Source organism: Rhizoctonia solani, chromosome 2, assembly GCF_016906535.1.
Source record: "Rhizoctonia solani chromosome 2, complete sequence".
Lineage (NCBI taxonomy): Eukaryota > Fungi > Basidiomycota > Agaricomycetes > Cantharellales > Ceratobasidiaceae > Rhizoctonia > Rhizoctonia solani.
The window spans coordinates 1,997,471-2,010,660 of record NC_057371.1 but is presented as its reverse complement, the minus strand read 5'-3'; the positions used below and the strand labels follow the sequence as shown (position 1 = coordinate 2,010,660).

At 47.6% G+C, this 13,190-nt stretch overlaps 5 protein-coding genes across 5 annotated transcripts; 3 read left to right on the top strand and 2 right to left on the bottom strand.

Moving 5' to 3' along the window:
• Positions 1 to 222: 222 nt before the first annotated feature.
• On the top strand, positions 223 to 1,971 carry RhiXN_05260 (DNA-directed RNA polymerase III subunit C4; the record flags this gene model as incomplete). Its single annotated transcript, XM_043325076.1, has 7 exons — positions 223 to 443; positions 494 to 503; positions 561 to 698; positions 740 to 1,079; positions 1,132 to 1,371; positions 1,449 to 1,693; positions 1,750 to 1,971. 7 exons carry the CDS (start codon positions 223 to 225, stop codon positions 1,969 to 1,971), a joined length of 1,416 nt encoding a protein of 471 aa, XP_043177495.1.
• Positions 1,972 to 2,223: 252 nt separating this feature from the next.
• Positions 2,224 to 3,762, top strand: RhiXN_05259 (oxidoreductase family, NAD-binding rossmann fold protein; the record flags this gene model as incomplete). The annotated part of the gene is made up of 11 exons (XM_043325075.1): positions 2,224 to 2,292; positions 2,354 to 2,379; positions 2,438 to 2,504; positions 2,551 to 2,649; positions 2,700 to 2,721; positions 2,779 to 2,927; positions 2,984 to 3,101; positions 3,153 to 3,213; positions 3,263 to 3,284; positions 3,342 to 3,482; positions 3,541 to 3,762. 11 exons carry the CDS (start codon positions 2,224 to 2,226, stop codon positions 3,760 to 3,762), a joined length of 996 nt encoding a protein of 331 aa, XP_043177494.1.
• A 664-nt stretch (positions 3,763 to 4,426) lies between these two features.
• On the bottom strand, positions 4,427 to 9,058 carry RhiXN_05258 (WD repeat-containing protein; the record flags this gene model as incomplete). The annotated part of the gene is made up of 7 exons (XM_043325074.1): positions 4,427 to 6,508; positions 6,573 to 6,881; positions 7,112 to 8,101; positions 8,157 to 8,204; positions 8,253 to 8,388; positions 8,444 to 8,574; positions 8,627 to 9,058. 7 exons carry the CDS (start codon positions 9,056 to 9,058, stop codon positions 4,427 to 4,429), a joined length of 4,128 nt encoding a protein of 1,375 aa, XP_043177493.1.
• A 234-nt stretch (positions 9,059 to 9,292) lies between these two features.
• Positions 9,293 to 11,039, top strand: RhiXN_05257 (uncharacterized protein; the record flags this gene model as incomplete). The annotated part of the gene is made up of 6 exons (XM_043325073.1): positions 9,293 to 9,366; positions 9,426 to 9,522; positions 9,587 to 10,208; positions 10,256 to 10,412; positions 10,468 to 10,851; positions 10,913 to 11,039. 6 exons carry the CDS (start codon positions 9,293 to 9,295, stop codon positions 11,037 to 11,039), a joined length of 1,461 nt encoding a protein of 486 aa, XP_043177492.1.
• A 218-nt stretch (positions 11,040 to 11,257) lies between these two features.
• On the bottom strand, positions 11,258 to 13,149 carry RhiXN_05256 (leucine-rich repeat protein; the record flags this gene model as incomplete). The annotated part of the gene is made up of 5 exons (XM_043325072.1): positions 11,258 to 12,167; positions 12,222 to 12,288; positions 12,340 to 12,650; positions 12,704 to 12,805; positions 12,857 to 13,149. 5 exons carry the CDS (start codon positions 13,147 to 13,149, stop codon positions 11,258 to 11,260), a joined length of 1,683 nt encoding a protein of 560 aa, XP_043177491.1.
• Between the last annotated feature and the right edge of the window lie 41 nt (positions 13,150 to 13,190).

The window sequence follows — 13,190 nt, the reverse complement described above, 5'->3', positions numbered from 1 at the left end:
GTGGCGGGAGATTCCAGAAATAGTTAATACAGTTTCGTTGGCCTGAGATCACCTGCTGCTGTCGTATATAATACAGTTGAATGATCCGTTAACGAATAAAACCAGAGATCGTGAATGTTGTTGGCGGGAACCGGCCATCAGCGCTTGTTGCTCATTAATTGGAAATATGCGGGTCAGATCCTGAATTGGTTATTGAATTATTTCCCCCTCCACTTGACTCTAATGTCGGACGGTCAAACGGGCGAATCTTCCAACCAGGCTTCCGCCAGTAACTCGGGAACTCGACCTGTGGGAAATCTAAGAGATACATCTACCTCACAGCCAAGCTCAAGGGTTATTGGTAATGTTCTGAGCCGCCGGCCTACAGATGGAGTTGCGGGGAGAGGAGGTCGGGGGAAAATGATGTTTATGCCTAATCAAGTCGTACGGAGAAAGGTCGAAGAGTAAGCTGGCCTGCTTACTGCTATACCGGAAACCTAACACTACGTTACAGTGGGGTGGTCGTAAAACAGGCAAGTCATACAGTCGTTGCTCACCATTCACCTTTAACTCTCAAGTAGGAACCTGGGACAACCAGCACTGAAGTAAACCAAGGTACAGGTCGCGGAGAAGGACGAGGGCGCGGTGAAGGCCGAGGACGCGGAGATGGGGTAGGAAGAGGCCGTGGCCGTGGAGGGCCTCCAGCTCCTGTTGAGATGGTGGCTAGTGGACCATTCTCACTAGGCCCTGCTGCGAATAGCTCTCGCCGACCGACTCGAATTGCAGCAGGAATGTCGCAGCTGCTGGTGTGGGAGGAGGACAACCCCATGGTGCTGGCCTCACCGATACTGCTGCCCCAACTATCAATAGCACAAGGAAATTGCAAAAAAGGCGTGCTGGACTAGAAGCTGCGGAAAAAGAACAGTATTCCGACGACGAAGGGGTGGAGATCGTCGATATGGACGACGTCAACGAGCTAGATTGGATGGCTCCTGACAGTCTAGTCCGTGTAAAGGAGGAGGACGAAGAAAAGGCAGCAAGGAAGCGAGATAAACTGAAAGGGAAAATCAAAGATGATTCTGGCAGGGCCCGGCCAAAACGTGGGTCCTCACCTTGGAAGCTACACTTAATACTTATGTCATGATTTCGCAGTCAAGCAGGATCCCGAAGACGATGATCATAATGCAGAGTCCCTGCTATCATCCCGTGATGCTTCTACGGTTCGATCTGGCGAAGAAGGCACCGACGACAAACTTTTGGCCAACGCACTAGATCTTAGCGAAAGTGAAGAGGAGGAAGAAATGGAAGATCTCGTCGAGGATTTCCTTGCGAACGCTCAAGGGGATGAGGCCAGTTCTTTGGCTATACCACGAACGACCGTAATGTTGATGAGTAAATTTAGGCCTTCAGTACCTCCCGAAGTAAACTTTACTACTTTCAATTCCCCCGACCATTCCCAAATTTCGAAGTCCCACCAAAAGAACCAGAAGATGTTGATATGGGGGACCCAGATTCCATGTCCACAGGAAAAGGAAAGCAAAAAGTCACGTTCGCTGAAGATAACCTTAGTGGAGATGAAGATACTAATGCACAAGCCAAGAAGGCGAAAGTTGAGGAGGTTACTTCGAAGCCTTCAGGAGGTAAAATAGGCCAATTAGAGATATACCGCAGTGGGTTGGTTAGAATGAAACTTGGCAATGGGATAGCTATGGAGGTACGTCCTGTGGTCAGTATTCGAAACACGATCAATTATCTATTTTGTCTTTGAAGGTGACCGCTGCCACTCAACCTTCATTCTTACAACATGCCATTTACCATGACCAAGACAAAAAGCGGCTCGTTGTTCTCGGCGAAGTAAATCGGAGGTATATCGTCTCTCCCGATATAGATCTCTTGCTCGAGGATATGGCGATCACTGAAGAAAAGGAGAGACAACGGAAATTAGAAGAAGCAAAGAGGAAGGAGGATGAATTAATTCGGATGGATGATTAATTTGGTGTATCTCATGTGAGATTACACTGTTGATCACGCACCAGAATGCTTGGAATAACTTTGTCAACGTATTTGTAGTGAAAATACTTAGTTATATGCACCATGGCTGACCAGGCTTCACGTGATTCATGGTGGAGGTTGCACCGATTCTCGGACTTGTTTCGGGGGCCGTCTCGTATTCGCCGATATTGATGGAATTGGTTCATAGTATATAAGCTTGAGGGTAGATGACGCTTCATACGTCCTCCCACCATGGCGGCACCATTTGAGCTACGATGGGGAATCTTGGGTGCGGGACACATCTCATCCGTGTTTGTCAAGGTACGCTAAAGCTAATATAAACAAGGCTCACAGCATGCATATATCTAATGGAATAATATAGGATTACTACTTGACCCAAAAACGTTTGTTCCGACCTTTTTCTTTTTCTTTTTCTATTAAAACACTCAATCATGGTGTCCAATAGGAGAGATGTCACAGATGTAATCCATAAAGTTGCTGCCGTTGGATCGAGAGATGCAGCTAAAGCACAGGTTAGTTTGGACATGATTCATCTAGTAGCATCAAATGTGAATTTAGGCCTTGTGGAATGGCGGTCAGGAATTCATCGATAAGCATGCTTCCTCGAATCCCGAAACCAAGGCCTATGGAAGTTACGAAGAAGTGGTTGGGGACAAGGTAAATCTGAGACCTTGCGTGAGACCCAAGTACTGACCCAGCGGTCCAAGAACGTGAACGCAATCTACATAGGTATTCCCTCGTTGTATTACAAAGTGCGCTTTACTCATATCATCTGTATTATAATAGGTACTCCCCATACACACCACTACTCTTGTACAAGTCTGGCGCTCCGAGCTGGGAAGCACGTTCTATGTGAAAAGCCCTTTACTTCCAACGCGGCCGAGCTCAAATCCCTGATTTCCATTGCCAAGGAGAACAATGTCTTTCTCATGGAGGTAAGCTGATCACAATTCTCCCAACTATTGGGAAGTACTCACCTTCGGCGCATCAGGCGATGTGGACACGGTTCCTGCCAATTACCGGAGCCATAAAATCAATCATTGATAGCGGAGAGCTTGGAGATGTGAAAGTTCTCCATGCTGATTTGGCTGGTGATTTTAAACTCGATAGTAAATCTACTCATAATCTTCCTATTGGGTAGAATATTAACATGAACGCAGGTATTCCAAAAACTCACCGCATTTTGGACCCCAAATTGGGTGGCGGGGCTCTCCTAGATCTGTGAGTCATCTATGACACACATGTGCATATATTGAAACGAGTGCTACAGTGGACCATATCCATTCGTTTGGGTAGTTATCTACCTCTAACACCTATGGTGAAAATGTTTGCGCTGATTATTTTTTTAGGCAGCAGCAATCCTCTATGAACATGCGCTTAATAAACGCGAGCCCCCTTCTCATGTAGCCGGGTCCATGGTGAAGACAAAGCTCACAGGTGTTGACTCGAGCACTACCTTTGTCCTAAATTTTGACAGAGTTGAAGCTCAGGTAGGGCTAATCTATCGCACTAATATCTGTTAAAACTTACACCAGGGCGCGCGTATAGGCGATCCTATCCTGTAGCATCACAATATCTACGCCAAATCCTGCGCTGGTGGTTCGATGCCGTAAAGGGAATATCATCGTTGCTCCGCCCATTTATCGGCCTAAGAGCTTTATTATTCAGTACCTTGATGAGCCAGGATCTGGCGTGGTTGCACGGGAGGAGAGCCGGGAGTTTTCGTTCGAAGGTGGTGGTTGGCACTTCCAAGGTGCGCAAATCTTTTAATTTCCGGAGACTCATCACCGATTACCCGCATATCCTGAAGCCGATGAGGTTGCTCGATGCATCCGAGATGGTAAATTGCAAAGCGATGTATGGAGCTTAGACGCTAGCCTTGTGCAGATGAGCGTGTTCGATGAGGTTTGTTTGTACTCCTATCACCCCTGGTCCGCTAAGTATTGAAGTGGATGATCAGGTCAGGAAGCAGTGTGGTTATGAATTCCCACCCGGCGTCGAGCAAGTGAAATAAGGACGACCATGTATGTTAACAATTGAATCCCATATCAACTAGTCCTTGGCAGCTATCTGCCGTTGTTTTTTATGTGCTTGGTGGATGGCATTCTACACCACTGTGTTGAAAAACAAAGACCTTGTTATATTTCGTAGTGATGATAGAATGAGAGAGGGAATACCACACCGCAGAGACATACGTCAAGCGGACATGTAGCACCAAGTCCATGAATCCCCTATACATGCATGATTGGAATCCAAACATAAAAAACCGTCCGTGGAGAGCAATAAGGTGGTATGAGGCCACATGATTGTTTTGTGGAGATCGGGTGGTACCCATGCAAGTAACCTCGATTGCTCGTCAACAATCCAACCTTCCTCATTCATTACCCATTTGAGAAAGGGTGGATGATCGATTCCGGATTCCCGCTTCCATATATCAGAAAATATCGAGGTTAGTCTTGAGATTGTCACTCAAACTTATATGAAGCAGACTTACCATCGGATTCAACGCCTTGAGATCATGCACTCGGATGGTTTTGTCGTCGGATCCGGATACAATTTTGGTGTCATCAGGCGAAAATGCGATACATGAAATCCAATTGGTGTGTCCTTTTATTGGGCCTAATGCCAGTTGTCCGCTTTGGACGTTCCAGATACATATAGTCTTGTCGAAAGACCCCGACGCCACCCAGGTACCGTCGTGAGAGAAAGTAACTGATGAGACAACATCAGTGTGCCCTTGGAGCGGGTTGTATAAGAGTTGACCACTCTGAGCGTCCCAGACACATATAGCGTGATCATGAGAGCCAGAAACAATATGAGTGCCGTTGGGCGAAAATTTGACCGACGTTACCCCGCTACTGTGTCCGAGGAGGGGACCAAGAAGTATTCGACCATTGTGAGAGTTCCAAACTATAATGGTCTTATCCGCAGACCCGGACACCATTCGCCCTCCATCGGCTGAAAACCCTATCGACCTTACCCAATGGGTGTGGCCCTTGAGGGGGCCAATTAGCATGTGTCCGTCTTGAGTGCGCCAAACGCATATAGTCATATCGGTGGATCCGGAAGCAATTCGAGTACCGTCAGGCGAGAACTGGATTGATATTACGTGGCCAGAGTGTCCTTCGAGAGGGTCCAGGGGGACTTGACCGTTCTTAGCGTCTCGCAGATATATCGCCCCGTCGTGTGAGCTTGAGGCAATCATATCACCGTTGGGTGCTAGGGCTATAGACGATGTGTTTTCTCTATGGCTCTCGGTTAAACGCGATATTGATTCTCCTGTTTCGATATCCCAGACTTGGATCACTCCATCACAAGAACCAGAGATTATGTTGGTACCACTAGAAGAGAAATCAACGAAGATAATGAAATCTGAATGCCCTGCTAAACGTCTGGAGTGATCGTATTGACTCTGAGCATCCCAGATGCTGATAGATGAGCTCGAAATAGTTGAGACAACCTGAGCACCGTCAGGAGAGAATGCTACTGATGTGACAGGGTTGGTATGCCCGTCGATAATCATTAGTAGAGTCCCGTCTTGGGAGTCCCAAAAGCGTATTGATCGATCTTCCGAACTTGAAACAATATGTCTATCATCTGGCGAGAACCTAACCGAGGTTATATAGCCGGTATGTCCTTCAAGCGGGTCAAGTTTCATGGATCCTGTCTGCACCTCCCACACACTAACGGGGCCTTTGAATGACCCAGAGGCGATGCGAGTGCAATCGAACGAGAACGAAACCGACGTTACTATATCAGACCCAGCAAGAATAATAGTGATAATTTTACCGGTCCAGGAATCCCAAAGACAAATGTTTGTGGTGCGATACCCAGCAGCAATAAAAGACCCGTCCGAGGAAATCGCAACGGTCATGACCGGAGTACGAGGCCCTTCAAGCGGTTCAAGTAACATTAGGCCTGTCAATGGATCCCATACCCGGACAGTCCCATCTTTCGAGCCCGAAACTATGCGAGAGCTATCTGGAGAAAATTCTATTGAGGTTGTAGAGCCAGAAACTCCTTCATACGCGTCAGATATTCTCTGTCCATTTCGAACCTCCCATACGCAAACGCTTCTGTCGGCGGAGCAGGCTGCGGCAAGATTTCCATCGGGAGACAATATTGCAGAACGGACCGTACTATTATTTCCTTTGCTGAGAGCGAGGAGTATCTTTCCGCTGAACGCATTCATAATGTATACCCTCTCGCCGGCTCCCACAATAATTCTGGTTCCGTCGGATGAGAAAGCGGCGGAGTTCGCCTCCAGATTTTCTTCCACTTTCCATTTGGCTATAAGAGCGAACTGGGATCTTGTTGTTGCTGTGCCATGTACTTTGATCGCTCCCCTCATACGACTTGAGTAACATTTGGAGATTGGGTTATTAGGGGGCCAGAAAGGTAACATTGAGACATAGAGATGAGGTGTACTCATCGATACGTTATTTAGAGCGAATGTTGATGCAAAACGCCAAGAATCATGGGCCAGTTCGACAAGCTCTTTAGAAGATTTCGTTGACTGAATAACCAAATCTACGTATTTAGCATAGGGTTCATGGGATTGCGCGTCTTGGAAAACGCACCTTGCTCCAGTCTTCGGCTAATTTGAGAATTGTCCCGCTATAATGTATAGCTCTTTTTAGATTCATGATTTCCATCCACAACAACAGCCTTTTCGACAAGAAGTCTTCCAGATCCTGAGCCAGACTAAAAGATGTACCAGTGAATTGTAAATGAGTCGCCCAATATCGACAGGCATAAAACAACTCCGTCGAAACTGCGTTTTCAACTCGTTCCTCCAGGTTGGCTACTTTGTGGTCGGCCAGGAACGATGATTCCAATCTGCATATATTGAATTGAGGTTTGGTATTCTTGATGAGTTCGAAACATAGCTGCGCAAGTTTGTGATTATGAGAAGCCGCATCGCATGAATATTTGTTGGAGCGCGACGGATCGAGGACGTAGTCGGGGAAAGACATGTGGAGCGTCATGACCATCTCGTTTGCGTCAACAATGTGTAATACAGACCACAGAGGCCGCAAAGCGACGCGAACACGTTCATCATCTTCGAAATTGAGCAAGCCACATAGTGCACCAATAGTGAGGGCTCGCGGGCGCATACAACTGTGTAGAGTATCTCCTTGATGTCGTACTGCTCGTCTATAGTCAGGTCTGGGTTATCTAGTGCTTCTTTCAGTATCGTCGTATACAATTGGTCAAGATCTCTGAGTGGGAAACCTTGGCTTGAAGTTGATGCGCTTAAAATGGTTTTCAGACGAGCACGAGGATTTCGGCGAAAATTATCGTAACTGATGAATCGTATCACTGTTGCGGCGTAAATAAATAGGATCCCTGAGCGTTCAGTTAGCGTGATGATTTGTGATTCTGATAAATCCATTGGAGCAAGGGATGCCCTGAGGTATGTTTGGATATCGTTCTGGATAGTATTCCTGTCCAATTCGTGGAGTACAAGCCGGGAATTGATCCATCCTCTCTGTTCCAATTTGTCCCGTATCTCGGGCTCTGGTCGACTAGATATCAGGAACTTTAATGGGAGATTTGAGACATTAGCAAGCAGGATGTCCAGGATTTGGCCAGTGCTCTCTTTATCGATACACTCATCAAGAGCGTCAATAACAACCACCATATTTTCAGGTAGTGTTGCTTTTACTTCTGCTAGTGGAGAACCGATAAGGGTATCGAATTGAATGTGAAGTAATCGTGCATGAGCATCTGGGTCTCTTTCGAGTGCTCGAGATAACGCGTAGTAGAAGGGTTTGGATACGTGTGCAAGTTGATATGCTATTGATGGAATAATTAGATTGATGTCTCGACACTCGGGCACTAGTCGGGAGCAGAAGAAGCTTGCGGCAAGCTTCCGGTCTGAGTCCAACTCGGTGCATAATGTATATGCTATAGTAGTTTTTCCAGTTCCGGCCATTCCATTCAACCAAAAAAGATTCTCGGTTCCATTGGTGTATGTCCAGCTGCGAAGTTGAGCAAGAACATCCGTACGTGTATTTGAGGCACATTCTGCGCGTTTTAGCTCCGCCGCTTTTGTGGAATTATAGCAAGCCGCCAAAGAAGCGGGCAGTAGCTTCAGTCGGTTGTCCTAATGATGCATGTCATCTAGTGTCTGGGCCCTGTTTTAAGCTGTTGCACAATACCGTTACCAAATTATCCACGGTCTTCCATATTGATAGGTTCACGTTGAACTATGAAATATCAGTCCCAATTACTCATAAGAAGGAAACGGAACTTACAATTAGGCGCTGTAAGTACTGATGTATGCGTTGGTAGCACGCCAACACCTCTTCCGACCCATTACTGGCGTCTAGGTAACGGAACGGAGCCCTGGGTTGCGGCTTTTGAACGCTGCTGAGTTCTTGCTGGATTAACCTGGCGAATTCGTAGATAGATAGAGGTTTATCGAAAGGCATAGGGTTACTCTCACCTACAAAGCCTCTCCACACTGATGGTAATTGTTGGTGGCGGCGCTTGAACAAAACACTTCTGGAGTTCTTCGAATAAGTCCTCGAGTTCACCTCGGAGACGGGTGTATTCCTCGTGTCCTTTCGCAGCGCTCTTGGGTAAAACAAGTCAGAATGCTACATACTCCACGCGGATAAGGCATCACCTCATAGATCCTAATACATTCCACAAATTGATCGAACAAAGCTCTCAGTGGAGGAATTGCCCCACTGATGGGTTTGAGCACTCGAAGGAGGCCACTTAGATGATCCCACTGGACCATCGGGTTCTCAATAGTAGGCGCAGTTGCCATCGCGGGTTCAGAGTCCTGTGCCTGTGGATCCGAACGCAAATCACTAGCGTCTGAAGAGTGCGATGATATGGCTAGTTTATCCAGTGATGGAAGGTCCGGCGAAACTACACTGTTCGAGTCTATGGTACCTATGCCTGCGTCCAAGGGAGGCACTCCAGAATCGACGTGCTCCGTTGCACGCGGCGAAGCTACTGAAAGCTGAGCAGTGCTGGATCCCGAACCTGTTGAATTGATTCGGGACCTTGCACTGCGCTTCAAGTTACGAAACTTATCGCGGAACGACATCCCAAGAACTGATGATGAAGTTGGGCACAAGTGGATTTATCAAAAGCGTTGGTCACGCACATGTGTTTATCGGGTAATATAACTCGCTTCCCACGTGATCAGCGGAGAATTGCTCCCGTCGGCTCCCATATGCTCGTCAATGTGACTTCTTGAAGAAATGACTCGGGCCCAAGCTGGGGAGAACAATTGTATAAAACCTCGTGGTGAACAGGTCCTGCCTGAAGATAGGCTAAGATGACCCACCCCGCACTCGAGGATTGTCATTGGCAAAGACGCACCGGTAGTGATGGCGTGGTAGCCTATACTCGGTAAATATAACAAATCCTACCCGATATTCGCACTGAGGAATATTTCGGTCTGGACCTAGACCGATGGTAGCCGGAGAGCAAACACTGGACCAAATTCACCAACTGATTCATGGTCATGACCAATTTCTATTTGGAGCGACATTTCAGAGTAATTTGGTGAGGCTGAATGTCCCAATGTTCTGATATCTTTTCAAGCCCCATAACAATCCATGATACATAGTCTTTGGAGGCGATCGAGGAGCGTTTATTAGCCGCTTTGATCCGCCTTCGCTATTATTCGCCCCTCGTCGCCGCTCAGCCCCAAAAAGGAATCCATGACAATGAACTACGGTCGTGGGTGTATACGCCCGTTTTCGATAATCAAGCTGCAGCCTCATGGGCACGCAAGGTCCTAACCGTCAAAGCTTCAACAAAACAGCTTCCAGATGCCGAAAGCCATGTATGCGATATCCTCAGTCAACCATTACCTCCCAACGAGATATTCCAAGTTCATCTTATTGGTCCCCACCAAGATGGCCAATTCACGTTATTCACATACAAGAGTCATGCACTCGCCGAGGGACAGTCTGCAATTGATCTCCTGGCTACCTTGTCCGACTGGATAATTAACCCAGATGCCGGAGTAGATCTAACATGGGGAGAGGAGTGGCACAATCTTTTACCCGGGACGAACGTAACGCTTGGAAGAGAGAAGGAAAAATGGAACATGGAGTCCTCTGAGACTCCGGCAGAAATCGAGCGCAAAAACGGGACTGGAAAGGCGAGTCATCTTAGAGAGCCGATTTATGATGGGTGTGCACTGAACTCTCGTAGCCTGCTCATGCACTTCGGCCACAACGAGAGTCCATCACCAAGCTAGGCAAAATCGTTCGCATTCATCGTCAGCTAGATGAGACTATCACCTCCCGACTCGTCCAGGCTGCCAGGTCAGAAGGTATATCTATCACGCACCTGTTCGAAGCGGCCCATGCAATCGCGACGTATGCAATTGAACCTCTATCAGCCGAGGAACTGGCAGAGTCTCATGTTCGTTACTTTCCGTCCATGTAAGTATCATTAAACGGAGTTTGGAAGTCCAATTCACTCCACCACTAGCGTTAGTACGCGTCATCACAGAAAAGCACCCTACGATAAACGTGAACTGGTCGGTAATGTGAACACGGCTTTTACTCAAATCATCCCTGCAAAAGTCCATTGCGACAAAACAACTGTGCGGGATCGTGTGCTTGCAATTTCCCAAGAGGTCAAGAATAATTACCGCACTTTTATAGCAAACCCTCAGCATCCACTTATGGAAGCAACTCTGATCAAGTTGTACCCTCTCCGAGGGCCACTAGGCGTTGACATCAACGCAAACACTGGAGAAATTCTAGGTTTAGGGATAATCGATAACAAGCTCCCGCTTGTTTGGAGATCTTCAGATGGTCACCATACGATTCGGATTAATGATGTTCACCTTGGGCTACGACAGTGTAACAAACGACCGTGAGTGGATATACGTACCAGGGAGTGAGTATATGCCGGCTCACATTACTTTCTCACACAGGATGGTTCACCTATGGACTCTTGAAGGAAAATTGAGGATCCAGATTCAAGCGTCCGACGTGTGGGACGAGTCGTACCTGGCTCGTTTCTTGGACGAGGTAATCAAATGTGCGCTAAGTGTATGCTAGTGCCTTGCACCGCAAACAGTCCGTAAAAAACGAATACATTGTAAGCGCGTGTGGTGTAAAATTACATTGTGTTTCAATTTGAACATATGAAGTGGAAGCCGAGTGTTCGAAGAGCAGGTGTACAACAAGGAAAATAGCGCGAATGTGTTAGCAGAAAGTAGCGAAAAGTAGAGATCCATTTATGTTGTTCTCTGGTATGATATTGTTACTGTCACCAATTACCCATCCAAATCCATCATATCGTCCCAAACAATCTGAGCACGCGCCTCGACGGGCGTTCCATCTTCGCTCGATCCCAAACTCCCGCGCGGTGCTCCGCCAAATCCCGTCATAAACTCATCATCTTCATCCCGCTCTCGCAAAGACCGAGATTCCAAGCCCGAGTCGCTGCCGTCCAAGAAACCGAGGCATCCTACACTGCATCCGCGCCATAAGATAGGAACAGCCGACGAAAGCTCGCATCCAGCAAGCACGGTAACCCATTCCAGCCGCTCTTCCGCGGGCTGGACGAATATTCCGCAGGAGCTTGTTTCGGACTCGAGCTCGGCGTCCTTTTGGTGTTTTCGGCTAGGGCACCAGGTGTAGAGGTTGCAGGCATCTTCGGTACCGTATCGAACGGCTTCTATATGAACATTTGCATCGCGTTGTTCAGAGAGCCATAGACTCAGGTCGTAGTATCTCTCGAGAACAAGTGCGTGTGGTGGGAAAGGATGGTGGTTATAGGGGTTAAGGTCCGAGTTGGAATGAGATGAAAATGGTGCGCGTGGAGATGAGAAAACAGAGGAGCGGGAGTTGGTGGGCGTAAGCAACGATTTTGACGAAAGGGTATCATAAAGTCGGGTTGAATGGGTAGCAGATGATAACGGGGTAATGATAGGCGGTTGCTCGGGAGACGGACAAAGTGCAACCCGAAGTGCAAGCTCTCCAAGTTTGGGTATTTGGGTATGAGTTACCAGTGGCCCGAATTGGCGTGCTACCTGCGAACGTGCAATTTTCTTGTCATTCGGTCCGATTGGCTGTACTGATAATTGACTTGGCTTTGGCAGAAAGGGGTTTGGGTCGAGGAGTAGAGTCTGGAGATTGAGATATGTTAGTTCGGAGGGTAGAGTTGCCAATTCGTTGTTTGCGCTGCCAATAGGATTAGTGTCTCTGATGTCGCGTGACTCAAAGGAACTCAGCTACATGTTTAAAGAACGTAGTGATTTGAGATGTCCTATTGCTGGGGGCAAATTGCGAAGCTTGTTCCCGCCTATAACGACTCAGTTTCAAGTGTTCATTTCCCAGTGCAGGGTAAACTTACGGAGGGATAATAGTGTCAAATTGTTCAACTGAAAAAGCTCCGAGGGTAGAATGGTTATGTTGTTGTTAGCCAGGTATAATTGTATCTCTTGCTTAGGTTTAGAAGGCGCTCCAGAGGAAAAGAGTGAATTGTTTGACCGCGATTGGGAGAAGACCCGTCGGGAGCGCGCGGCTGCAGAAATGATATTCGACCGAGATGGAGATTCGGGTGGCTGAACAGGCGGGGGCTCTGTAATCTCGGGTGATTCGAGAGGTAGGGAGACCATCTTATTCAAATCGATGATTTCCCGGGGAATCTCTGTAACCTTGGACCTACCGTTCCATATTTAGCAACTGTACGGCCAGCCACGGAGCAAAAGACATACTCGAGGTCGATGATTGTGGCACCATTATGAAAAACGTTGTTGAGTGCTGCTTCCCAGGCTTGATCCCTTGATGGAGTATATCGATTCTGTACACGAATTGGTCTAAACAAATCAAACGATGAGAGCTCTGGGACACGTCTGTATTGAACTCACGTTGAGATGTTTGACCGTGCCGGACTAGGAGAACTGGGCTCGTAGCTAGTAAAAGAGCTGGCTGGGGTGAGGGGCAGAGCATATGTCTTTCTTTTGGTTTTAGTGTGCCGCAAAGGGCTGTGGGTAGCTTTGGCGTTCGCCGAGTACGGGTCGGATTCCAACTTCCAAGGGCTGGTACCCTGACATTCATTTTCTGAATTTTCTGATAATTCGTCCCAGGGTATAGGCGAAGATGGCGGAGACGACGAGGGGGCGTAGTTGTATGCATGCGGATTGGAGAGATATTCAGCCATGAGCGGAGTCAAGTCGATATCCGGGATAACATCTGAATTGG